General features: G+C 51.8%; 2 protein-coding genes across 4 annotated transcripts; both read left to right on the top strand.

Moving 5' to 3' along the window:
• Positions 1 to 4303: 4303 nt before the first annotated feature.
• FBXO24 (F-box protein 24) lies at positions 4304 to 17868 on the top strand. 3 transcript variants are annotated; one of them, XM_084761980.1, is made up of 10 exons: positions 4304 to 4515; positions 4799 to 4891; positions 4992 to 5175; positions 7105 to 7343; positions 7957 to 8191; positions 9757 to 9915; positions 10488 to 10609; positions 10794 to 10925; positions 16673 to 16843; positions 17433 to 17868. In XM_084761980.1, exons 1-10 carry the CDS (start codon positions 4444 to 4446, stop codon positions 17793 to 17795), a joined length of 1770 nt encoding a protein of 589 aa, XP_084618106.1. In that variant the 5' UTR covers positions 4304 to 4443; the 3' UTR covers positions 17796 to 17868. The 3 variants fall into 3 exon arrangements, with proteins under 3 accessions (XP_084618106.1, XP_084618108.1, XP_084618107.1); XM_084761982.1 differs by having other exon boundaries at positions 10557 to 10609; XM_084761981.1 differs by having other exon boundaries at positions 4304 to 4446.
• A 1450-nt stretch (positions 17869 to 19318) lies between these two features.
• Positions 19319 to 25298, top strand: PCOLCE (procollagen C-endopeptidase enhancer). Its single transcript, XM_084764074.1, has 9 exons — positions 19319 to 19515; positions 20234 to 20342; positions 21595 to 21853; positions 22668 to 22792; positions 23253 to 23389; positions 23694 to 23974; positions 24622 to 24699; positions 24785 to 24955; positions 25076 to 25298. Exons 1-9 carry the CDS (start codon positions 19424 to 19426, stop codon positions 25228 to 25230), a joined length of 1407 nt encoding a protein of 468 aa, XP_084620200.1. The 5' UTR covers positions 19319 to 19423; the 3' UTR covers positions 25231 to 25298.
• The last annotated feature ends 1017 nt before the right edge of the window (positions 25299 to 26315 follow it).

Below are 26315 nucleotides of genomic sequence, written 5' to 3' on the forward strand. Positions count from 1 at the left end.
GCTGGACATATTGGGGAGCAAGCCGGCGTCCGGGAAATGAGAAACAGCGGTCAGGCGATTGTCTTAACAGAAGGGATCATTTCTGGCTGCGCGGGATGAGTCCCTGCGGGGGACATCTGGGTGAGGGGCTTTCCAGCTCAGACAGAACGTTGCCAGCTCCACCACAGACCCCTTAGAGAAGACTCGTTATGCCCAGACCAAATTTTAGAGACTACGAAGAATATCGGGGTCTTCTAGAGCAAGGTCTTCGTTTTGTTTTTCCTGTCTTGTTGGTTTTTCGAGACAGGCTTTCCCTTTGTCGCCCTGGCTGGAGACCAGGCTGGCCTAGAACTCAGAGATCAGCCCGCTTCTGCCTCCCAAGTGCTGGAACTAAAGGCGACCATCATCACCACCGCCCCGCTAAGGGCTTCGGGTTGATATATATATGGAAACTGAGGCTGAGCAAGGCTCAGGCCTCCAGGTGGGACTCTTTCCCCTTTTTTCATAATGGACTTTGTCTATTGGAAACCTCTTACTTGAAGCCGGGTGTCGTGCCAGCTCTTGGGAAGAGGAGGCAGAAGGATCAGGACTTTGAAGTCAATTCCACGGCAGCCTGAGCATTATCGCTCAAAACTAAACTTTTTAACTTCTTGGGGTGAAATGGAATACAGAAAGGGTTCCCAGATGCAAGAGGTAGTAAAAGAATACTTTTTTTTTTCAGACTTGTTTATTTACTTTTTAAGGAATATTAGCATTTACTGACCCTCCCAGTGTGGCTCTGAGCCACTAGGAAACAGGCACCTCCATGCCCTTAATCTCCTTAGCTCTTCTGTTGTAGAATTCCGCCTTTCCGAAGACAGGCTGCTTAAGCCAGCTTTCCCACCCCCCAGAATTCTGTAGTAACCCAGTCCCACCAGGAATAGGAGCAGCTCCAGTCTTGATTTTGGGCACCATTTACCGGTGTCTGCTCACTGACCAGTGTCCACAGTTTATCAAGGTTGATAGTTAGGCAGAAGGTCCGGTTCCTCCTTAAGTGGTAATGACTCATATCAACTTTCCCAGACTCACCCGGAAGATACTGTCCAAATTGATCCTGTGGTAAGGCATGCCACCAGCATTACCTGCCCCCACCCCCACCACTACCCTTCTGGGTGCTTCCAGAACTTACCATTGTGGTATAGCTGTGGCTCCCACGGCCCCAACAGTTCACAGTCTTGCTCTCATCTGGGTGGCATGGTGGCCTAAAGAAAGAAAGGGAGACTGGCTTGCTGAGACAAGATCTCATATGGCCCTGGCTGGCCTCCAGCTGGTTATGTAGCTAGGAACATCTGTGAGCTCCTGATGTTCCTGTCACCACCTCTCAAGGGTGGGCTTCCAGGTGTGCACCATCATGCGGGGCACACTCAGAGAGCTTTAAACCCTCTGTAGTAGGGCTGGAGAGATGACCCAGAGGTTAGGAGCACTGACTGCTCTTCCAGAGGTCCTGAGTTCAATTCCCAGCAGCCACATGGTGGCTCACAACCATCTATAATGTGATCCGATGCCCTCTTCTGGCCTGCTGGTGTACATGCAGGCAGAGCACTGTATACCTAATAAATAAATCTTAAAAAACAAAACAAAACAAAACCCACCTTTGTAGTGACTGAAGACCCTATGTCTGCTTTCTCTGTTGCCAGTAACTGAAGTCTCACAAGTCATACCTGCTATGCTGATGTGCCTCAACTTATTAAACGATCAAAGTTCAGGGGCAGGAGAGATAGTTTAGCTGGTTAAGACTGTATCTTGAGCTGGGCGCAGTGACACACACCTGCAATCTCAGCAGGCAGGTGGATCTCTGTGAGTTCGAGGCCAGCCTGGGCTACAAAGGGAATCCAGGACAGCCTGGGCTACACAGAGAAACCTTGCCTCAAAAAAATCAACACACACACACACCCCACCCCTGTCAAAAGTGTATCTTGACCTTACAAGATTCTGGTTCTGTTTGAAGCACCCAACAGAGTGCCTCACCTCAGCCTGTGTAGCCAGCTGTGGGTGGGGTGGGGGAGCACTGTCTGGCCACCACGGGCACTGCACTCACTAGCACATTCCTCCACTCACACACAAAGGCACACACAATAAAAAAAGAAATTAAATCTTTGGCTGGGGAGAGAGGTGTCTCAGATGCCATGCGCACTTGCTGCTCTTACAGAGGACCCAGGTTTTGTTCCCAGCACCCACGTGGCATCTTAGAACCATCTGAAACTCCCAATTCCGTGGCATCCAGGCATTCATATGGTACACATATGTGCAGGCAAAACACACACAAGCATTTGTTTTACAACGGAAATGTTAAAAAAAAATAGCTGGATAGGGCTGGAGAGATGGCTCAGAGGTTAGGAGCACTGGCTGCTCTTCCAGAGGTCCTGAGTTCAATTCCCAGCAACCACATGGTGGCTCAAAGCCATCTATAATGAGATCTAGTGCATGCAGGCAGAACATTGTATACATAATAAAAATAATAAAATAATAATAAAAAGGTGAAAAAATAGCTGGATAAAGTGGCACACGCCTTTAATCCCAGCACTCAGGAGGCAGAGGCAGGTGGATCTCTGAGAGTTCAAGACAGCCTGGTCTACAGAGTGGGTTCCAGGCCAGCCAGAGCTACACAGTGAGACTCTGTCTCAAAAATAAATAAATAAACAATGAAACATTCAAAATTTGGACTTGCTAAATGGCTCAGTGGACAAAGGCATGTTCAATTCTCAGGACCCATAGGTTAGGAGGAGAGAAAACACCTTCAAGTTGGCCTCTGTGTATAGCACACACACACACACTGTGTAATGACATTCTTTTTAATCATTAAAATTCCTTCTTAGCTTGCCAAAGTAGCTGTTTGCTAGTTACCATAAGAAAGGTGGGGTTGGAATCCAAGGTCATGCACATGCTAAGCAGAGGCACCACACTTGCTACATCTCCTAGTTACCACAAAGAAATGGAGTTGGTGTGGGTGGTAAACAGCTGGCTGGAGCAGTCAGTAAACGGATCTGCTGCGCCTTTATGCACTGGTTGTCTAACAGGATTAAATCCTGGGAAAGCCATGTTCTTTGTTTATTGGTGTAGACCTTCCCCTACCTATCAGAAACAACCCCATCTGCTGTTTCTCCTGCGCAGTGTTAATCCACAGAAAATGCTGAGTGCCTTGGTCTGGAAGCCTCCCTGTACTCCAGAGCAAATTCACGCTTCCCCCGACCTTAATAGCTGTCCTTCATACATGCAATGATGCCACTGCTTGCTGGGAAAGCAGCATGTAATTTGGGGCTTGGTTTCTTCCTTCCTTCTTTCCCTTCTTTCCTTCTTTCTTTCTTGGCTTTTTGAGACAAGGTTTCTCTGTATAACACCCCTCGCTGTTCCAGACTAGTTTTGTAGACCAGGCTGGCCTTGAACTCACAGAGAACCACCTGCCTCTGCCTCCCGAGTGCTGGGATTAAAGGTGTAAGCCACCAATGAGACTGTAAAGAATTTGTGCTCAGTTGTTCACACTTGCATCTTTATTTTTTAACATTTATTTATTTTATGTATATGAATGCTCCTTTTGCATGTGCACCTGCAGGCCAGAAGAGGGCATCAGACCCCAGTATAGATGGTTGTGAGCCACCATGTGGTTGTTGGGACTTGAACTCAGGACCTCTGGAAGATAGTGCTCTTAACCCCTGAGCCATCTCTCCAGCGCATTGCCTCTTGTTCTCATGAGCAAGAACTTAGAGCAGGGTCCCCTTTTCTCCCCTGTTACTGCTCATCAAAGTTTTATGTCCTTTTTTGAGACAGTATCTCATAATGCAGCAATGCAAGCTGGCCTCAGACTCATTGTGTAGCTAATGATGCCCCTGAACTTCTTTCCTCACTCTCCTGTCTCCACTTTCCAAGTTCTGGGCTTGCAAGTTGTGCACCACATGTTGGGTTTGACCCCGTGCATGATAAGCAAGCACTCTGCCGACAGAGCTTTCATCCAGCCCCTGTACGTTTTTGGCTTTCGACTCTTGGGATCCAAATCCATGGAGGCCTGGGACTACTCAGGAGTCAGCGGTTTTTCCCCTTCAGAGTTAAAGTAAAAAGCGAGAAAGTCTATGACTATGTCCTAAAGGGGGAAGAACTCACCACCCATCAGTGGCTCACTCTTCATGTCTCCAGTAGCACGTGGGTCCCGGGAGCCATCTGGCAGCCACGTCTGTGCTGGAACCCAGAAGCTAGCTCTGGGGTCAGCTAAGGAGAATAGGTCACAGTCGCTGGACAGTGAGGTCACAAAAAGGTTTATGTGCCCCAGACTCTATGGGGGTGGAGCCTAGATGATGATAGAGGGGCCCTAAAGGTCCCCCAAGTCCAGACTAGGGACATGGTGTGGGAAAGACAGCGGGGACGGAGGCCTGGGGCCTGGGGAGCCAAGGGGCCTGGAGAGATGAGGGCAGGAGCAGGGAGGGCACAGTCAGGATGGTGAGGAGAAGCCGGAGACAGAAGCTGCACACATTGACCAGGCTGTGCAGACAGGAGGAGGGGCTCAGGGTGAGGGGGGTGGCAAGGCCAGGGAAGGGCAGGGAGTTGACTGGCAGCAAGAAATCCGGGATAAGGAATAAGGCAGGCAAGGGAGGGTGATGGCCTGAGGTCCTGGAGAGAGAGCGGAGGGAGGGCTGGATTTGCTAGCGTAGAGTTGGAGTTCCGTGAGCCCCAAGGCAGGATTTACAAAAATAAATAGTTTGAGAGCAGAGAAGAAAAACAGGTGTGACACCCACACACACACACACCCACACACACACAAGGAACCCCTCTGTTCCCCTTTCTCTGGCAGGTGAAGCGCAGCTGCCCTTGTAGCCTGGAGGCTGGGAGTGAAAAAAAGGAAAGAGGGAACCCTATTTCTGTTCAGTTGTTCCCCCCAGAGCTGGTGAGTCTTGAGGGTTTGGTGAGGATTGTGAACACAGGGCTGAGGGACAACCTGTGACACACATATACACCCCCCCACACCCCACTTCCTCCTTCTGCAGGTGGAACACATCATCTCGTTCCTCCCAGTCAAAGATGTTGTCGCCCTAGGCCAGACCTGCCACTATTTCCATGAAGTATGTGATGCTGAGGGCGTGTGGAGACGCATCTGCCGAAGGCTCAGTCCACGCATGCGTGACCAGGGTTCTGGTGCCCGGCACTGGAAGAGAGCTGCCATTCTTAACTGTACACTTCCCCTCAGTAACTTCTTCCTCTCCTTCCTCAGTCCTACCTTCCTCTAGAAACTTCCTTCTCTGTCAAGTTGCCTCCCCCCCCCTGCTGCCCCCCCCCCCCCCCGTGATCTTGGACAGCCCTCCCAACCTTTTCTCTGGAAGAAACTTAGTCTCAAACATATTCCATGGGGTACGCCCTTCAAGGTCTCTGACCACCTCTGACAGACATCCCATTCAGAGCTCTATCATTTCAGCCCTGTCTGCCTGCATGTAGCAACTCTTCCAGATCTTACCTTAGAGACACTCCTTCAGCCCAGACTAGGAGTTTCTCCCTCTTGTCACCGTGTGTGTGTGTGTGTGTGTGTGTGTGTGTGTGTGTGTGTGTGTGTGTGTACTCTGGTCACATGTGGAGGCCAGAGGTTGACCCTGGTTGTCTTTCTCTCTCCCCTCTCTACTTTATGTAGTTTTAAATAGTTACTTTTTTTTTTAAGATTGATTTATTAGTTTACAGTGTTCTGCCTGCATGTATGCTTGCAGATCTCATTATAGATGGTTGTGAGCCACCATGTGGTTGCTGGGAATTGAACTCAGGACCTCTGGAAGATCATCCAGTGCTCTTAACTTCTAAGCCATCTCTCCAGCCCCCATTACTTTTATTTTATGTGTATGGGTGTTTTGCCTGCATGTATGTCTGTGCAGCATATGCACGCAGTGCCCATGTGGGCCAGAAGAGGACATGGGATCCTCTGCACCTGGAGTTACAGTGCTTCTGAGCTGCCACACTGGGAGCTGGGAACCAAACCCTCTGAAGAGCAGCCAGTGCTCTTAGCCACTGTGCCATTATCTCCTGCCTAATGTTTTGAAACAGGCTCTTCCACTTGACCTGGAGGTTGCCGCTTTGACTAGACAGAATGTCCAGCAAACCCCAGGGATTCCTCTCCCCTGTCCCGGGCTCCCCGTTCCCCGCAACCAGTGCATGTGAGGCCTAAACTGCCCCACAGCAGCTTTGACGTGGTCTCTGGACTCAGGTTCTCCTGCCTGCACAGCACATAACCTTATACATTAAGCCGTCTCCCCAGACTCTTGCCAACTCTATGACAGTTGAAATGGAGTAATACCTCTCATCTTCATGTTTATGTGTGTGGTGTATTCGTGTTTGCATGTGTTCGGATACCTGTGCATATTGGCATGTGTGCGTGTAGAGGCCAAGGCTGTGGTAGCAGGAGCCGCCTCCAGTCACCCTTCCTCTGTCCTCGGTGAAGCGGAGCCCCCCCCCCCCCCGCATCAACCCCAGAGCTAGTCTCCCCTTTCAACCACTTCCAAGGCCAGAATTGCAGGCAGGCCAAGAAGCCCATCCGGTATTTGTGTCTCACCACTGATCCTCACGCTCCAGGACCTAACCACTGAGCCACCTCCCCAGCCAGAGATGAAGTAATTCTTTGTAGTGGTGGCTGTCCTATTTATTGTATGGCAGGTAGCAGTGCCCACAACTCCCTACTTGTGCCCCTGAAGGGCAAAATCACCCCAGCTTGAGAACAGTAGCCCCCACACACCCACTTGGGAAAGGCCCTACCTAATTACTTCCCTCACACACACAGTTTAGACAGCTGCTCGAAAGGCACAGCCACAGCCAGAGGTGAGAGAAGATGGCTGCGTTCTCTTGGCCATCCTTTCTCTCTCCTCTCTGGCTCTTTTCTGTTCATTCTCTACTTCCTTGATATCTCTGAAAACAGGTTGGACTAAAGAGACGCTCCCTAAGAGGCACATATGTGGCCCCGGATGAAGTGGGGTAGATGTAGGGTATAAAGCCAAGTTTCTCTGTCACCCTAGGAAGAAGTCAGGTCCCTAAGTCCTAGGGATGGAAAAAGAAAATCTAGCTCACCCAAGCTCTCTTACCATTCGTGTCGCCTCAGCCCTGAGACCATGTCCTCCTGTGCTTCAGATACGAAGGGCCTGTATTTCCAGGCGTTCGGAGGACGACGCCGATGTCTCAGCAAGAGTGTGGCCCCTATGCTAGCTCACGGCTACCGCCGCTTCCTACCCACGAAGGACCATGTGTTCATTCTGGATTATGTGGGGACTCTCTTCTTCCTCAAAAACGCCCTGGTCTCCTCCACCCTTGGCCAGATCCAGTGGAAGCGGGCCTGCCGCTATGTGGTGCTGTGTCGAGGCGCTAAGGATGTGAGTGGGGAATTCTGGCCGGCCGCTGTGGGCTCACGTCTTCCAAGAGAACTCACCAGTCCTGAGGGGGTCTCCCTTCAGGAGGGGCATCAGGGCATGTGCTCTCTCATAGGGACCGTGAAAGCAACCCATTTCTCTGTCATTTGTTTGTTTGGTTTGGCTTGGGTAGGGGAGGGTTGGGGGATGGAGGGGGGTGGGAAGGGGTGGGAGGGGGTGGAGGGGGTGGAGGGGGTGGGTTCTGGCACTGGGAATTGAATCCAGGACCTCACACATGCTAGTCAAGCACTTCTACCACTGAACAGACTACCAGTCCTAAGTAAGCTCTCATTTCTTTTCTTTTTTCTTTCTTTCTTTTTTTTTGGGGGGGAGGGGGTGGTTTGTGTAGCCTTGGCTGTCCTGGACTCGCTTTGTAGACCAGGCTGGCCTCGAACTCACATCGATCCACCTGCCTCTGCCTCCCAGAGTGCTGGGATTAAAGGCGTGTGCCACCACCGCCCGGCCTATGGCTCTCATTTCTTAACCTTGGACCCAAGCATTTCCTTTCCCCATCCCATGATCCAGCCTCATCCCATTCAGAGCCTTAGATTCCAGACAACATCATCTTGTTCCACAGTTTGCCTCCGACCCAAGATGCGACACGGTTTACCGTAAATACCTGTATGTTTTGGCAACTCGGGAGCAGCCAGCAGTGGTGGGCACCACCGACAGCCGGGCCTGTGACTGTGTGGAGGTCTACCTGCAGTCCAGTGGGCAGCGGGTCTTCAAGATGACGTTCCACCACTCCATGAGCTTCAAGCAGATCGTGTTGGTTGGCCAGGAGACGCAGCGGGCCCTACTGCTCCTCACAGGTGTGACCTGTGACCTAAAAACCAGTACTGTGCAAATGTCCAGGAGATTCTTCAGAGCCTGCTGGGCGGGTGGGGGAGAAGGAAGAGAGGGTTCGACCTGCTGCCTGCTCCAGCTCTCAACCCCCAAAAGTTCTAGAATTCTGTATAGAATTTGAGATAAAGGTCCTTCTCAGGCTGGGGAATATAGATATCTATGCGAAGCACCCAGTTCAACTCCCGGCACCAAATAAAGTGGGTGTGGTGGTGCATGCCGGTACCCCCAGGACTGGGGAGGTGCAGCCAGGAGAATCTTGAGTTCAAGATTATTCATAAGTTACATAGACAGTTTGAGGCCAATCGACATAAGACCTTGTTTCAGAAATAAAGCAGGAATGCTGTGTAGCTGGCACAGTGGGTAAAAAGACTTGCCGCCACAAGCACACAGATACATATGAGCTTGGATTCCCAGGACCACCAACATAAAGGCCAGGCATGGCGGTACAAGTCTGTAATCCTAGCTCTGTTATGGTGAGACTCGAGGCGGAGACAGGAGGATCCCCAGAAGCCCTCAGGCCATCTAGTTTGTAGTGATACTGGTGAAACTGTAGCTCCCACAAGGTGGATGGTTAAGGCCGTCCTCTGACTTGCACACACGCACTGCGGCATGCGTGCCCACAGGACGGTGCTTTTCTAAAGTGCTTTGGAAATCACTGCTGTAGTGAATATCTGGTTAAAAATCTACCCCCTCCTAACCGCCACGAGGGGTACTTCGCTTTAAACCCCAAACTGCCCTCCTCCTCACTTTCCCAGTGTCCTCTAGAGTTGACCGCACCCTCAAGACTGAGACCCCGTGCACTTCAAATGCCAGGCAGGAACCTAAATGCCCAGGCTTCGTTCTTCCCAACACTCAAATTAAGAGTCTGCAACATCTAATCACTAGGTTTGCCCTCCGCTACCCTCTCATGCTGAGGCACCTCCCTGTTTTATTTTCAGGGTGAGGTCTGGGGGCTGGAAGCCACTCTTTCTCTTTTTCCCCTTTTACTTTTCCTTCTTTTCTTCCTTCTTTCCTTTTTTCTTTTTTCCTTTCTTCTTTCCTTCTTTTTGTTGTTGTTGAGACAGAGTCTCACTATGTAGTTCAGGCTTACCTAGCCTAGAACTTACTATATAGACCACAGTGCCCTTGAACTCACAAAGGCACCATACTGTGTGTGTGTGTGTGTGTGTGTGTGTGTGCGTGCGCGCATGCGTGTGTGCACGCATGCAGAGGTCAGAGAACAATTTTCTGAGGTCATTTTCTCTTCCCACCACAAGTCTCAGCAGTTGAACTCTGGCTGTCAGATTTGCACAATGTGTGTGTGTGTGTGTGTGTGCGTGTGTGTGTGTGTGTGTGTGCGTGTGTGTGTGTGTGTGTGTGTGTGCGTGTGTGTTTTAACTTATATAGCCATCTCATCGGCCCTCTCCCCATTTCCTTGCAGCTCTACATTAGGGCAAGCAATGTTTCTATTGAGTGTCCCATGGGACGTTTGTCTGTCTACTGAGGAGTCCCGTGCTCTGTGTAATTCTATGCCTCCCTTCATTACCCCCAGAGGAGGGAAAGATCTACTCCCTGGTAGTGAACGAGACCCAGCTGGACCAGCCACGCTCTTACACAGTACAGCTGGCCCTCAGGAAGGTGTCTCGATGCCTGCCTCACCTGCGTGTGACCTGCATGGCTTCCAATCAGAGCAGCACCCTCTATATCACAGGTAAGAAGCACCTCCCAGGGTTGGGGACATGGCTCCAAGGGTAAAAGTACCGAGGATAAGCTTGAGGCCCCAGAACCCACAGAGAGCTACATCTAACAGCACATGTCTGTAATCCCAAAGCAGAGAGGGGGAGTCCCTGCAAACTTGTGGGCCAGCCAGTTTGGCATTAAAACTGCAAGAGGCCCTACCTCAAACAAGGTGGGAAGAAGGCCCATAATAAGACAGGACGTTGTCCTTTAGCTATGTTACGGATGCTGTGGCACATATATGCCAATACCTATATACATCACACACACACACACACACATACACACACACACACACACTGGAGAGAGACAGAGAACTACGTCCCTCTTTCTTAATACTCTAATGTAAATCTCGGGCAGATCCTGCCACACAGTGACATCCCTTAGAGCATCCTGGTGACTATGGCTAGGCTCCCAGGTACTGGGGCTGATGTGCTGACTCTGAGGCTTCCTGCAATCCTTCAGCTTTTGCCGTCACAGGGAGGGCTTTATCCCTAGGAAATGGGTGCCCAAAGCTGCTGAGCTGAGGGCTCCCGACCCCCCCAGACCAGGGGGGAGTGTATTTTGAGGTGCATACCCCTGGGGTGTATCGTGACCTCTTTGGGACCCTTCAAGCTTTTGACCCTCTGGACCACCAGATGCCGCTTGCTCTCTCCCTGCCTGCCAAGGTAGGATGCTGGTGTGGGGGGTGGATGGCGGGGCAGTGGAGGGTGGTGTAGAGCACAGGGTCTGGCTGGGGCAGGGGGCTCGGGGAGAGGAGCCCAGCTGGGATCAGTTGGGGGTGGGCAGTTCTGGAGATGAATTTCCTGGGGATGGATTGCTCACCTGCTCTTGCTGTCGTCACCTGCCTAGGTCCTGTTCTGTGCTCTTGGCTACAATCATCTTGGCCTGGTGGATGAATTTGGCCGGATCTTCATGCAGGGAAATAACAGATATGGGCAGCTGGGCACTGGAGACAAAATGGACCGAGGGGAACCCACACAGGTGAGATTGTTTCCTGGCAGCTCTCATCCAGTCTCCTAGCCCTGCACCTAGCTACGGTTCCATATTTCACAGAAACCACTTTCTTCTCCTCCTCCTCCCCTGGGCAAAGCGAAGCCCATCATGTGTAACACCCATGGTGCTGCTGCTGCAGGGCTGCCCTGGGCTGGCACCAGGAGATGTGTTCTGTGCAGTGGTGCACGCTATGTGAGGTGCAGAAGGACTGAGGGAAGGCGCGGGCTGGGGGACCTGGCTGGGCTGAGGTACCAGAGGAGGCGAGCTGCAACCTGAGAAGACGCCCCCAAAAGTAAAAGTGGTTGTCCTGTGATCCCAAAGATCTGAGGGCAGATCCCAGGCCCCGTGTTAAAAAAAAAAGAGGGTGGGGGGAGGCTGGGAGCACCTGTTGATCTTTTGTTTGTTTCTTTCTTTGTTTTTTTGAAACAGGGTTTCTCTGTGTAGCCTTGACTGTCCTGGACTTGCTTTGTAGAGCAAGCTGGCCTCGAACTCACAGAAATCCACCTGCCTCTGCCTCTGCCTCTACCTCTGCCTCTGCCTCTGCCTCCTGTGTGCTGGGACACCTGTTGTTCTTAGCACAAGCTCAGTCGTTAATTTTACTAATGGAGACTCAGGAGCCAGATGCTGGGGTGAAAGCCTGTTAGCTCAGAGAGGCAGAGAAAACACCCAGCTGACCTTCTTCCTCAAAAGCAAAACCGCCTCTTTCCCCAGGCCATCTCAGAAAACCTCCAAACTGAATGTCCCTCCCTTCCCTCCCTATGCGGCCCTCTATCGGTCCTCCTGACTTCCTCTTACTGTCTCTGGTCTTTTCTCCCCATGTTGACTTCCTGTCAACTGGTTGCCTGCTCTACCTCTTGACCTAGGGTTAATCTTTTTAAATCTGGCTTACAATATGCAAGCAGAAAGCTCTAAGATTAAAGATGTGTGCTAGGGCTGACCCAAACCAGAACTAGAAACAGGTTTGTTTGTTTTTTTCCCAGTAAACAACACAACCTTGGGGTTCACAGTGTGATCAAATATCCTGCAACCAATACCCAAGACACCAGCACTGGGAGGGAGAGGCAGATTGATCAGGGGACTCACTGGCCAGCCAGCCTACTCAGTGAGCATTAGGTTCAATGAGAGACCCTGGCTCAAAAAATGCAGTAGAGGCCAAGTGAGGAACACACTCAACATGCATGAATACATGTTCCCTGCACACATAGGTTTTTTTTTTTAAAGGTGGCTTTGAGAGGGTGCAGGTGGGGATAGGGAAAAGCAGTCTATGTAATGAGGACAGGGTAATGATGACGCTTATGCATAAGACAGCAAAAAGGCTGGCCAGATGGACTGGATGCTTCCCAGTGGTAATGCGCTTGCCTAACATGTACAAGATCCTAAACTGAAACCCTAGTAGGAAAAAAAAAAAAGTAGAAGAGAAAGAGGAGGAGATGGGAGAGGAGTGGAAATTGTTTTGGCTGATAGAAAGCTTTCTTTATATGCACGAGTCTCAAGTTCTATCCCCAGTATGGCATTAAAACTGGACATAGTAAGTGGTGGTTCACACCTGTACAGTGGCTCACACCTGTAACCCCAGCACTTGAGAGGCAGAGGCAGGTGGATCGCTGTGAGTTTGAGGCCAGCTTGGTCTACAAAGCAAGTCCAGGACAGCCAAGGCTATACAGAGAAACCCTGACTCAAAAAACCCAACAACAACAACAACAAAACAAATACAACACACAAAAAAACAACAGGCTGGAGAGATGGCTCAGAGGTTAAGAGCACTGTCTGTTCTTCCAAAGATCCTGAGTTCAATTCCCAGCAACCACATGGGGCTCACAATCGTCTATAATGAGTTCTGGTGCCCTCTTCTGGCATGTGAGCAGAATACTGTATACATAATAAATAAACAGATCTTTAGAACGTAAAAATAAAATTTAAGTCACACGCCTTCAATCCCACACTCAGGAGGCAGAGGCAGGTGGATCACTGTGAGTTTGAGGCCAACCTGATCTACAAAGTGAGTCTAGGATAGCCAAGGCTACACAGAAAAACTCTGTCTTGAAAAATAAACAAGTAAACAAAAAATAAAACAAACAAACAAACAAAAATCTCCAGAGCCAGACATCGTGGTGCACTTGGAAGGCAGAGGCAGGTGGATCTCTGTGAGTTCGAGGCCAGCCTGGTCTACAAATCGAGTCCAGGACAGCCAGGGCTACATAAACAAACCCTGTCTTGAAAAACCAAAAAACAATTAAAATAATAATAATTTGAAAAATTAAAAATAAAGAAACCCAAACAAACTGGACTTGGTAGCACAAACCTGTAATCTTTTTGTTTTGTTGTTTCTCAAGACAGGGTGTCTCTGTGTAGCCCTGACTGTCCTGGAACTTGCTCTACAGACTAGAGGCTGGCCCAGAACCCAGAGGTCCGCCTGCCTCTGCCTCTTGAGTGTTGGGACTAAAGGTGTGGGCTGCCTCCCTGCTTCACTGTAATCTTAGCAGAGGGGAGAGGGAGAGAAACTGGGAGTTCGTCATTTAGCTCCAGGGAACTCACGGCCACTCTCTGGGTCTCTAGGAGACGCAGTCTCAACTAGAGAGTGGTGGGTGGAGAGAGAAGAGGAGAAAGGGTTGCTCAGGTGAGAGCAGGGAGGGTCCCCTGGAAACCGCTGGGCACGAGGCAGGGTCTTAGTGGGTACAAACATGGGCAGACCAATTTGAAAAGGAGACATAGCAGGCTTTGCTGGTCCTGGAAGAGATGGCAGCCATCCAGAGGTCACAGACACAGGTAGTTGGCTATAAGTCCACAGGAGGCCAAGAACACAAACCGCACCAGGATGCCCACGGGAGGGTTGGCAGCACTTGAGACAAGGCTCTGGCCGGTGTGTGGCGGCAAGAAGGGAAGAGAAGAGCCATAGCAGTGGACGTTTTAGGAGCAAATGAGCAGATATGGGAAAAGGATGGCTGGCTCAAAGATGGGGAAAAAATAGTTCCAATTTAGACCGTTTGCAATGAGAGTAAAAAAACACTGACCTGGAAATGTCTATATGACAAGTGGGTTCCAAGCTGAAACAACAAGACCTGAGGACAGAGTGGCAGGTGTAGGCAGTATCCATCACTGTCACAGAGGAATGAGAAGAGATGTCCTTGAGTCAGGGACAGGGTTTGGCTGGTCAAATGTTTACCTAGCATGCATGGGACCTGAGTTTCATCTCTGGCACCACCAAAACAGGCACAATGACGGGCACCTATAATCCCAGTGCGGAGTATGTGGAGACAGACCGTAGCAAATCGAAGAGCATCCTCAGCATCATAGTGAGCTCTAGGCCAGCCAGGCAAATGTGACCTGTCTTAGTGACTGTTCTATTGCTGTGAAGACACACCATGACCAAGGCAACTCTTTTAAAAGGAAGCATTTAATTGGCAACCTGCTCACAGTTTTGGAGGCTTAGTCCATGATCATCACGGTGGGAAGCAGACAGACATGGTGCTGGAATAGCAGCAGAGAACTTTACACCCTGACCCACAGGCAGGAGGCAGAGGAGAAGAGGGAAGAGATGGGGAAAGGAGAGGGAGAGAGAACAGGCCTGGCATGGACAAACCCCACCTTCAGCAACACACTTCCTCCAAGGCCACACCCCCTTCAACAAAGCCACGCCTTTAATCCTTCTGCAACAGTGCCAGTCCCTGGTGACCAAGCATTCAAATATATGAGCTTGTGTGGGTCCATTCTCCTCCAAACCCTATCCCAAAAATCATCCCAGCTGGGGAGACGGTTCTCCAGGTAACTCTTTGCTACCAAGCCTAAGGACCTGAGTTCAATCCCTGGGATCCACATGGTGAGCAGACATTGTCCTCTGACCTTCCCGTGTGTGCTGTGGCACACGTGCATCACGCACAAATATAATTTAAAAAAATTACCAAACAAAAACTTTATGAAATATATCACATAATATAATCACATCTTTTATTAAAAATACATGACGTTTAACCAGGCCTGAGGGTGGGGGGAAAGGTCTATTCAAGGCCAGCCTGCCACTACACTGAGCTTAAAACCAGCCTGGCTATATATATCAAGTCTCTGTCTCAAAATAAAAAAGTAAAAAATGGGTTGAGGATACAGTAGAGTGCTTGTCGGGCATGTGTGATCCAGTACTGTTTACAAAACTATAAGTACTTGTTTGGAAAGCAGTAAAGTCTATCCAGGGCTAGAGAGGGCGCTCAGTCACTACAGTGTTTGCCATGCAAGCAGGAGGCTCTGAATTTGACTCCCAGAAAACATGCTCCGAAAAAAGAAAAAAAGAAAAGGAAAAGGAAAAAAGAAAAAAAAAGAAAAAGAAAAAGGAAGGAAGGAAGGACGGAGAAAGAAAAGTCAGGCATAATGGTGAATGATTGTAATCCCTGTGCTGAAGTGGCAGAGATTGCCTGGAGCTCTCAGAGAAACAAGGCGGACAGTGCCTCAAGAAGGACAGCTAAGGTTGCCCTCTAAACACTACACAGATACGCTCGCCTGGGTACATACCATCAACACATACAAAGCCGCTAGTATCAAGAAGTTAGTATGCGGTGGTGGGATTTCTACTTTGACTTTTGAGACAAACTCTCACTATATAACCTGGGTTAGACTTGAACTCATTTAAATTCTCTTGCTTCTCCATGCCTGGCTGGATTTTTTGTTTGTTTTGTTTTGTTTGTTTATTTTTCAAGACAGGGTTTCTCTGTGTAACCTTGGCTGTCCTGGACTTGCTTTGTAGACCAGGCTGGTCTCGAACTCACAGTGATTGCTTGCCTGCCTCTGCCTCCCGAGTGGTGGGATTAAAAGTATGTGCCACCACGCCCAGCTTGCCTGGCTTTTGAATTGTTACTTGCTAGTATTTCATAATTAGGGATTTATTTTTACTGTGTGTATGCACATGCAAGAGTGCGCATGTGTGTGCATACAAACGTGTGAAGGTTTGCCAGGGAGGCCAGAAGAGGGCAGCCTTCTTCATTTTATTTTATTTTTTGGCTTTTTGAAACAGGGTTTCTCTGTGTAGTCCTGGCTATCCTAGACTCACTTTGTAGACCAGGCTGTCCTCAAACACACAGCAATCCGCCTACCTCTGGGATTAAAGGCATATGCCACCACACCCGGTAGAGGGCAGCCTTCTTAAGGAAGAACATAATTCCTGAGGAGCAAGAGACAAACCTTTTTTAAAAAAAGATTTGTTTATTTTATTTATTGCATATGAGTGTTTTATCTGCAGAAGAGGGCATCAGATCCCATTATAGATGGGTGTGAGCCACCATGTGGTTGCTGGGAATTGAACTAGGACCTCTGGAAGAGCAGGCAACACTCTTAACTACTGAGCCATCTCTCCAGCCCGAGACAAAACTTTCTACCAGGGCTAGAGAGATGGCTCAGTGGTTAAGAGAACTGACTCTTTGTCCAGAGGTCCTGAGTTCAATTCCCAGCAACCACATGGTGGCTCACAACCATCTACAATGTAATCTAATGTCCTCTTCTGGTGTGCAGATGTACATGCAGGCAGAGCACTGTGTACATAATAATAAATAAATATTTTTTTAAAAAACCTTTTTACCAAGTGCCAGAACCCATGTAGTCAGACTCTGGGGGTCTTTGTGAGCACAGGAAAGGACGGATAGCTGCCAGCTTGCAGAGCAGAGTGGACTTTCTGGGACAAGACCCTGTTTCCTTCCAACTGCCAAGACTGCATTAAAAGCCCCTGGCTATGCTGTCTGTCTGTCTGTCCGCAGGTTCATTATCTGCAACGCCCCATCACCCTGTGGTGTGGCCTCAACCATTCCTTGGTGCTGAGTCAGACCTCGGATTTCTGCAAGGAGCTGCTGGGGTGCGGCTGTGGGGCTGGAGGCCGGCTTCCTGGCTGGCCTAAGGGGAGCGCCTCCTTTGTCAAGCTGCACATCAAGGTCAGAGCAGGGTCAGGCCCACAGGGAGGGGAGAGCACTGGAGCCAGGCGGCCCCAGGACCATGGCTAGGACTGAACTCTCTGGCTCTCAGAGAGCTTTAGAAATGTATTTGGGAGGGGTTATGCTACAGTGTGCCTGTGGAGGGCAGAGGGCAACTTGTGAAAGCGGGTTCTCTGCTTCCTTGAGTTGTTCACCAAGCTTGGCCACACACTGAGCCATCTCAACGGACTCCTTTTTCCAAGTACACTCTCACTGTGTAGCCCAGGCTGGTCTTACCTCTAGATTTCCAAGGCTTTCCTGTGTCACCATGCCCAGCTTACAGCTGGGACCCCTGTCAAGGCCCCATTGGTTCCGCGCCCTGGTGCCGTGAACTTTCCCTTTCTTGCCCCACACACTGTTCCCTGCCTCTCCTTAGCTGACCCTGCTGGCTTTATCCAAGTTCACATGGTGCTGGGCCACAGCAAGCTGAGGCTCACTCGCTGGTTCAGGGCCTGCCTTAGAGGGCTCAACACAGCATCAGGCTCAGGCGGCTTCCAGGAAGCCCCTGGCCGCAGAAAGCCTCTCAGCCCCACCCTTTCTCTCTTCTAAGGTCCCCTTGTGTGCCTGCTCCCTCTGCTCCACCAGAGAGTGTCTCTATATGCTGTCCAGCCACGACATCGAACAAGGCCCTGCCTATCGAGACCTGCCAGCCAGCAGGGTTGGGGGAAGCCCTGAACCTAGCCAGGGGGCTGGAGCCCCCCAAGACCCTGGGGGAACAGCCCAGGCCTGTGAGGAGTACCTCAGCCAGATCCACAGTTGCCTCACGTTGCAGGACCGGATGGAGAAGATGAAAGAGATTGTGGGCTGGATGCCCTTGATGGCAGCCCAGAAAGATTTCTTCTGGGAGGCACTGGACATGCTGCAGAGGGCAGCTGGAGGGAGTGGCCCAGGCACCTCAACCTCTGAGAGCTGACCCCCTCCTGAATGAAGTCAGGCCCTGGGCTAGGGCTGAGGAGAGATGGAGTGGCAGAGAACACTGTGTATACGTGGGGTGGGGAGTGGGGGGCGGGGCTTTGTATGAAGTAGTGCTGGACATGCCAGGGGAGGGGAGGGAACTCTTTTATAATGTTTGGGGGGCTGCCCAGGAGGGGCCCCTAATCTGACTATCATGGACAAGAAATTTGATGGACAATAGAATAAAAGGCTAAAGCAAGGCCTGTTTCGAAACCCTGGGACCTTATGGGGGACAAGGGGCAAGGGATGGGGGTGGGAGGCTGGCTAGTGAGGGAGGAAAAACAGAAAGAGCCCAAGTTGTTGGGTCACTGAGAAGTGCCAACACCCCGGCTCACCTTGCCTTCTCAGTCCAGAGGCCTCACTTCAGTCTGTCTGATGTGGCAGTCTGGCCTGGTCTTGTGGAATAACTCCATGGACAAACCATCTTTTCCCAGTCTGGAGCCTCCGCTGGGTCTGGAACCTTAACTCTAGTCTGTTGGTTTTGTCTGTGACAGAGCCTCACTGTGTGGCCCGGGCTGACCTCTTTAATCATGCTGACGCCATCGCCAGAGAGCTAGGATTACAGGCGTGTTGTCGTCATACCTGCATCAGACCAGTACTCTGACCTTCACTTTTGGGGGTACCTCACCCCTAGCCCTCAGTCCTGTGAAGTCACCACTCTGTTCTCTGTTGTTTTCAAAGCCCAGTCTCTTCTGTCCTTTTCCCTGACTTTTTGCTTTTCCCCTCTTTGCCAGGGGCCAGGGATACTCCGTGCCTCTCTTTTGTTTTTGTTTTTTGTTTTTGAGACAGAGTTTCTCTGTGTAGCCTTGGCTGTACTGGACTCACTTTGTAGACCAGGCTGGCCTCGAACTCACAGAGATCCACCTGCCTCTGCCTCCTGAGTGCTGGGATTAAAGGCGTGTGCCACTATGCCCGGCCTCTGTGCCTCTCTTAACCCATCTCCTGTACCTTAAAATAGTTGGAAGAGAAAATCAGAGGCCAGAACTCTCCTTCCTTGGCCTGATCTGGTCTAGTGTTTAATGGAAAGCCATAAGTATGTGCAGAAGATCCTGCGCAAGGGGGCAGGCCGGTAGTCCCAGCATGTGGGAAGCTGAGGCAGGAGGATTGAAAGCTCTGGCTGTCTAGGCAACAGTACAAAGGATCCAGAAATGTGCGGTGGGGTAGTGGATGGCCAAGTGACTCAAGGGCATCCTCTCTGGATGCTGAGAGAGTGACAGGTGAAGAGGTCCAGTCTGTGCCTGGAAGTCTACAGGGAAGACCGGGTTCTCAGGCATGGGACGGAGTGGAGTTACAGATGACATGGCTTGATGTCTAGATGGTGTTCTCGCGGCCCCTCCTTGCTCCCAGCATTCTTTAGTCAATTAATATATGGCCGCGACCTAGAGGGGCCCCTGCAGGGACTCAAGCACTGTCCCAGCTGTCTCCCTGTCCCGCCTCCCCTGCCGCCCGCCCAGTTGGCCAGTCCCCACGCCCACACACCCAGGGCTGCCTCATCTGGTACTGATTATCCTGCTGCTGCTGCTGCTGCTGCTGCTGCTGCTGCTGCTGCTGAACTCAGCTGCTACTTCCAGCACTGCCCCCTCCACAATGCTGCCTGCTGCCCTAACCTCCCTACTGGGGCCATTCCTTGTGGCCTGGGTGCTGCCTCTTGTCCGAGGCCAGACCCCCAACTACACCAGGTAGGTCTCGTATCTTTCGGATGGCTTCCAGAGGGAGCTTCAAAAATGCTTGTTTGTGACTCCTGGGAGGGCTGTGCCTCTGGCTCCTGCAAGCTCTTCTGCTACCAAGCCCCTCTCCCTCTTCCGGTCCGAGCTCTCCCTGTCTGCCGCAAGGCCACACTGCTGTGCAGACTGCCTCTGTTCCCAGCCCTTCACCACTGCTCTTCTGCCCTAAACCTCCCCCTCCACTCACAGCCATGTCCCTCCGTGGAGCTCGAACCCAGAAAGACAGGGCCTTGACCTTGCCTGTTAGCTGACACTCAGGAAATGAGGTTGGGTGGGGAGGGCAGCAAGCAGAAAGATACCTTAGCTGGAAGTTGGAGCAGGGCAAAGGTGGGGGAGCCCCTAACTGTATGTCCACTGTGGCTCCCGTCATCTCTCCTGTCCCCTCCCCCTCATGGCCTCGTGGCTTGTCACATCTGGAAGTAGTTAGGCGAGGCTCCTGTCCTTGACTGCCAGGCAGGACAAGAAGGGGGGTAGAGAAAGCTAGGGGGGGGGGACTGAGGAGGATTCCGGGAATTCCTGTCTGGCGTGGGGGTGGAGCCTCTAGGGGGATGGAGAAATGGCCCCCGCAGCGTAGCCCCACATCGCCTGGTCCTTGGACAGGAGTCCCTGCCTCACAGGCTGAGGCTTTGCCAGCATCTTCCCTCCTCACTGTCTGGGCTTTCCCATTCTCCAGACCTGTGTTCCTGTGTGGAGGGGATGTGACCGGGGAGTCGGGGTACGTGGCAAGTGAGGGTTTCCCCAACCTCTACCCCCCAAATAAGAAGTGCATCTGGACAATAACGGTAAGAAGGCCCCTTTATCAGTCTCCCAACCAAATCCTGACAGCCCAGGGGTCACCCCAGCACCAGGCATCACCTGGGAAGCCCTCTTCTCTGCTTGGTCACAAGGGTGTCAGGCCCCACAGTAACATGCCCCGATGTGCCCCGCCCTTCCTCCCCCTTTGTCCCCCTTTGTCCCACCTCATGACTGGAAACTGAACTGAACCCTGAGACTTACGCATGTTATGCCAGAACTACTTTACCACTGAGGTACATCCCAGCCGTTTATTCACTTAGGATGTGTGTATGTGTGTGTGCGCGCGTGCGCGCTGTGCATGCATATGTGCAGAGGTCAGAGTGGGATGTCGGGTGTTCTAGAGTTCAACCACTCCCCGACCCTACTTCCCTGAGACAAAGCCTCTCACTAAATCTAGAGCTAATCTGAAGGCCAGCAAGCCTCAGTGGCCCTCCTGGCTCTGATTTTCACAGGGGTAAGGGTACTGGAATATGTGTGGAAACTTAAATGCAGCTTCTCCCCCCGCCAAACAGGGTTTCTCTGTGTATCCTTGACTGTCCTGGACTCACTTTGTAGACCAGGTTGGCCTTGAACTCACAGAGATCCACCTGCCTCTGCCTCCCAAGTGCTGGCATTAAAGGCGTGTGCCACTACCGCCTGGCTTAAATGCAGCCTTTTACATGGGTTCTGGGGATTTGAACTTGAATAAGTGCTCTTACCCACTGTGCCATCTCCACAAACCCCCTCCCCTTTTATTTTTGAGAAATGGCCTCTGTAAATTGGGGCCTTTGCATTTATGATCCTCCTGCCTCAGTTTCCCAAATGGCTGGAACCACAGGCACACAGCACCACTCTGGAGCTGAGCCTTACTTCTTCGTTGTTTTTTGTTTTTGTTTTTGTTTTTTTTTTGGAGATGGGCTCACCGCGTAGCTTAGGCTGGTCTTGAACTATGAGGCAATTCTTCTCTTTCAGCGGAAAGTCCTGGGGTTACAGGAGCGAGCTGCCATACCTAGCTTAAGCGCTAGTTTTTTTAAATGGAAATAATTGCTAGGACCCCACCCCTAATGCGCTCCTGTTCTCTCCCTCCAGAGACCATAAACACGGAGCAGAGCCCAGGCCTTCTGTGTTGCACTGGCCAGGGGCCTTTCTAGTTGTGGCTATTTCTTTCTTTAGGAAATACTTAAGGGAGGGGCTGATGCCCACTGTCCTGGTTGTTTGGGGCCTGATTTTGCAGGGGTCCCCCCACCCCCCTTTTGTCAGGTGCCTGAGGGCCAGACTGTGTCCCTGTCCTTCCGAGTCTTCGATATGGAACTCCACCCTTCCTGCCGTTATGATGCTCTGGAGGTCTTTGCTGGATCTGGAACCTCAGGCCAGCGTCTGGGACGCTTCTGTGGCACCTTCAGGCCTGCACCTGTAGTCGCCCCGGGCAACCAGGTGACTTTAAGGATGACCACAGACGAGGGCACTGGGGGACGAGGCTTCCTGCTCTGGTACAGCAGTCGGGCCACCTCAGGCACTGGTGAGCATCCTAGCTTCCTCCTTTCCCTCTCCTGGCCCCACCCCGGTTCAGGTCCCCACCCCTACCCTAACCTCAACCCTCCCCAGATTACTCCCAAGAGTTAGGGCCACCATTACTCCCTTTCTTCTCACTAACTGCCCCTTCAGTCCCTCCTCCCCGTCTTCTCTCCCCCTCCCGCTCCCACCTACCCCTCTTCCAGGGCCTCCCCCAGGTGCGAGGCGGAAATGGGTCATGGACCCGCGGGTGGAATGGGCGGCCTGGGGTTACTGGGACGGTGAGTAACTGCCCGCCCCCCTCCGCAATCGGGCTCCTCTGACAGGAGTAAGGGGGCACCCTGAAGCTCTCGGGGACTAGGATTCCCTCACCTGGAGCCCCCTCTACCCAGCTCTGGGATCCCGATTGCGGTCCCATCACCCCCTCCCGGCAGCACAAGTCTCTCTGGAAATGTTTCAGGCAGAGACCTCATCAGAGGGGAGGGCGCCCTCACAACGTGAGAGCTCTCTAGCCTGCTAAAGAAGATTCTTCTGCTAGTCCGGGATGGAGAGATGGGATCTCCTAGGGGAAGAGGCGTGGTGTGGCGGTGGGCTAGGGAGGGGCCAGAAGGGATCCATCCAATCATCTCCTCTCTGTTGGGTGCCCCAGCCTCTGCTTCCCACCTGTTTGCTAACCTGCCCCCTCTACTGTTGCCCTTCTCGTCCCCGTCATCTTGAGACCCAGACTTCCTAACTGCCTGCCAGCTCCCAGGCTAGAGCTCTCCTCTAGCTGACGGACGGTCTCCACTGCCCCCCACCCCGTCCCTCTCTTCCTTTCTCAGAGCACCAGTTTTGCGGGGGGCGGATGGAGAAGGCACAGGGAACCTTGACCACACCCAACTGGCCTGAGTCGGATTACCCCCCGGGCATCAGCTGTTCCTGGCACATCATTGCACCCTCGAACCAGGTACCGACCGTCTTGCCCAGGCTGCCCACCGGGCACCCAGGCAGCATCTTTACATCACACCACCAGTAAAACTTTACTGACCATCTGTGTTCTGATCCCCGAGCTCGCCCTGGTAGAGACCAAAACCAGCCCCAGCTGACATGCAAGCAAAAATAATAGATGCGCAATTGACTGGCCTGAGGAGAAGGAAATATGGGGTCCTGGTAGGAACTGTGTGGGGTGCTACTGGGGTGGAGTTCTGCCCATTGGCGATGAGCTAAGATGGACCTGACCTTGCCCACCAGGGCAAAGGATGCTCCCTGTAGGGTATGGGCACGTGTGGGTAAGACCCTCAGTGTGAAAACATTAAAGGGGAAACGAGGGGACTCACTAGGGAGCCCCTGGGGGCTGAGAGAGGGCCAGCAGGGCACCATTCGGTCCACCCTGGCCTGGCCTGCCACGCAGCCCATGCCTCTACCAGGTGATCGTGCTCACCTTTGGGAAGTTTGATGTGGAGCCTGACACATACTGCCGCTACGACTCTGTCAGCGTGTTCAACGGAGCCGTGAGTGACGACTCGAAGCGGTTGGGGAAATTCTGCGGAGACAAGGCCCCTAGGTGAGGGACGGATCCTTGGACAGGCAGTGTTGGGGCTAAGTGCATCCATGGGAATAGTTGCCAAAGGCTGGAGAGGGTGTGGGGGAGGCTCGGCTGACCAGGCAAGAGCTGAGCTCTAGGACTCCAAACCACTGGTCAGAACAAGTTAGAGGAGCTGGCAAAGGTGTAGTCTTTCCTCTGGAGTCTACAGTGTCTCCGTGGACTCTGATTTCAGAGGACTAGCTTAAGCTTGGCCAGCGGGGCACAGAACAAGGTGCTCGGTTTTGCCTTGACACCTCAGCGAATGCCCCTCTGCCCGTTGCAGCCCCATCTCTTCAGAAGGGAATGAGCTCCTGGTTCAATTTGTATCGGACCTCAGTGTCACCGCAGACGGCTTCTCAGCCTCCTACAGGACCCTGCCACGGGATGCCGTGGAAAATGAGCCGGCCCCAAGCCCAGGGGAGGATGTCCAGCGTGCTCCCCAGTCCCGCTCTGAGCCCAAGACAGGAACTGGGCCAAAAGTCAAACCACCCACCAAACCAAAAGCTGAACCTACAGAGAAACCAGTGGCCTCCCCTGATACCCAGGCAATTCCAGTGGCCCCAGGTGAGCGTGAAAGATGGAAGAAGGTACTGAAGAGATGGCTTAGTGGTTAAGAGCACTGGCTTCTCTTCCAGAGGACCCAGGTTTGATTCCCAGACCTCATATGGCAGCTTAGAACCATCTGTAACTCCAGAGACACATGCAGGCAAAGCACACATATACACAAAAGTGGGAGAAAGTACTAAGGGAAGTACTAAGTTCTTCCTTGGTTTAGTCAGTCTCCATCCATCCATCCATCCATCCATCCATCCATCTAACACTTGTTGGTGCCTACCTCCTGTCAGTGTCTGGGACTGGGACTGGGAAGCCAGCGCTGGGTGGAGCTCTGAGTCTCCACTCATATGGCTGTTAGAATTTCATAGGTGACCAGCTAGGGCAGTGTTTGCCCAGAATCTTTCAATGAGGGCTGAGAGCATATATGTTCAGAGGGCATATGTTTAGAGCATTTCTAAAATTCTCCCAGTAAGGTGCTGGAAGCTTGGCTCACTGTAGTGTGTCTGTCCCAGAGTCCTCTAGTGAGGGTCTGGGGCATGACTCAACTGTGGGTCACCTGCCTAGCACGCACCAGACTCTGGCTCCATTCCTGGCTGAGGAAAATGGTCCTACTTGCCAGGTAGGCCACAGTCCCCAAACAGCTCTGTCTCTCCTAGATGCTCCCAGCATCACCTGCCCAAAGCAATACAAGCGGTCAGGCACCCTGCAGAGCAACTTTTGTGCCAGTAGTCTGGGTAAGACGCTCCATCCTGCCCTTCTCACTCCCTATGCCCTCCCCAGCCTGCTGACTCCTCACCTCTCACCCCCATCCTCCCACAGTGGTGACGGCAACAGTGAAGTCCATGGTCCGGGGCCCAGGTGAGGGCCTCACTGTCACCATCAGTCTCCTTGGTGTTTACAAAACTGGAGGACTAGACCTGCCCTCTCCGCCCAGTGACACCTCTCTGAAGTTCTATGTGCCCTGCAGGCAGATGCCTCCCATGAAGAAAGGTAAGAGGCAGGGGAACGGGGCGGGGGCTGAGTACACCTGGTCATGACACCTGGCCAAGAAGGTGCTTTGAACAAGGTCTGATAACTTGACCTCTCAACCCCACCCCTTCTCCTCTCCAGGAACCAGTTACCTGCTGATGGGGCAGGTGGAAGGAAACAGAGGCCCTGTCCTTCCTCCAGAAAGCTTCGTGGTGCCCTACAAGCCCAACCAGGACCAGATCCTCAAAAACCTAAGCAAGAGGAAGTGTCCCTCCCAACCCAGGCCAGTTGCCTGAGGTCCTAACCAGACACAGCCTCAGAGTGTGGTGCCCTTATCCAAATAAATGTTTCGTAACTCAGGAAAGGGGCGTATCTCTAGTTCTATGGTTGGTGGTGGGGCGGGGTAGTGGTGGCGTGTGTGTCTTGGATTTCAGAATACTTTTTCCTTTGGGTGGTACTAGAGACTGAACTACTGGGCTATACCTTCAGCAGTCAGAATACCCTTTTAAGAACCTATGGTAGGGGGTGGGCAGTGGCAGCCCATGCCTTTAACCCCAGCATTTGGAAGGCAGAGGCAGGCAGCTGTCCGTGAGCTTGAGGTCAGCCTGATCTACAGATTGAGTTTCAGGACTGCCAAGGCTACACAGAGAAACCCTGTCACAGAAAACCAAGACAAACAAACAAGTCCATACACTAGGGGCAGGCAAGATGGCTCAGCGTGTAAAGGTCCTGCTACCAAGCCAAAAGACCTCAATTCAACCCCTGGGGTCCACATGATAAAAGGAGAGAACTGACTCCTGCGAGTCGTCCTCTGACATCTACAAATACGTTGTGGTACACACACACACACACACACACACACACACACACACGGACACGGACACGGACACAACAGAAGGAAATGAGTTAGGGGCCTGAAGAACTTGCTAGTAAAGTGCTCACTACACAAGCATGAGAAGCTGAGCTTGAGTCCCAGCACCCACATAAGTAGCCAGGTGCAATGGTGTGTACCTGGAACCCCAGTGCTGGGCAGGCAGAGATAAGGGGATCCCCCAGACTTGCTGGCCAGCTATACTAGCTAGCCCAGTGAGCTTCAAGTTCAGTGATAGACTCAGTGCCCAAATAAGGTTGACTGTTGAGATGGCTGAGGGGCTAAAGGCACTTGCCACTAAGCCTGGTGGCCTGAGTTCAAATCCCTAGCACATACATGGTGGAAAGAGAGAATAGACTCCAACAAGTTGTCCTCTGATGTCTACTCATGCACCATGTGATGTGTGCCATAGCATGCATGTCCCCACATACATCCATATATGCACCAAAAATTAAAATCTAAGTTTTATACCAGGTGGTGGTGGTACATGCCTTTATTCCCAGCACTTAG

The sequence above is a fragment of the Acomys minous genome, assembly GCF_964271855.1.
Source record: "Acomys minous genome assembly, chromosome: 16".
Taxonomy (NCBI): domain Eukaryota; kingdom Metazoa; phylum Chordata; class Mammalia; order Rodentia; family Muridae; genus Acomys; species Acomys minous.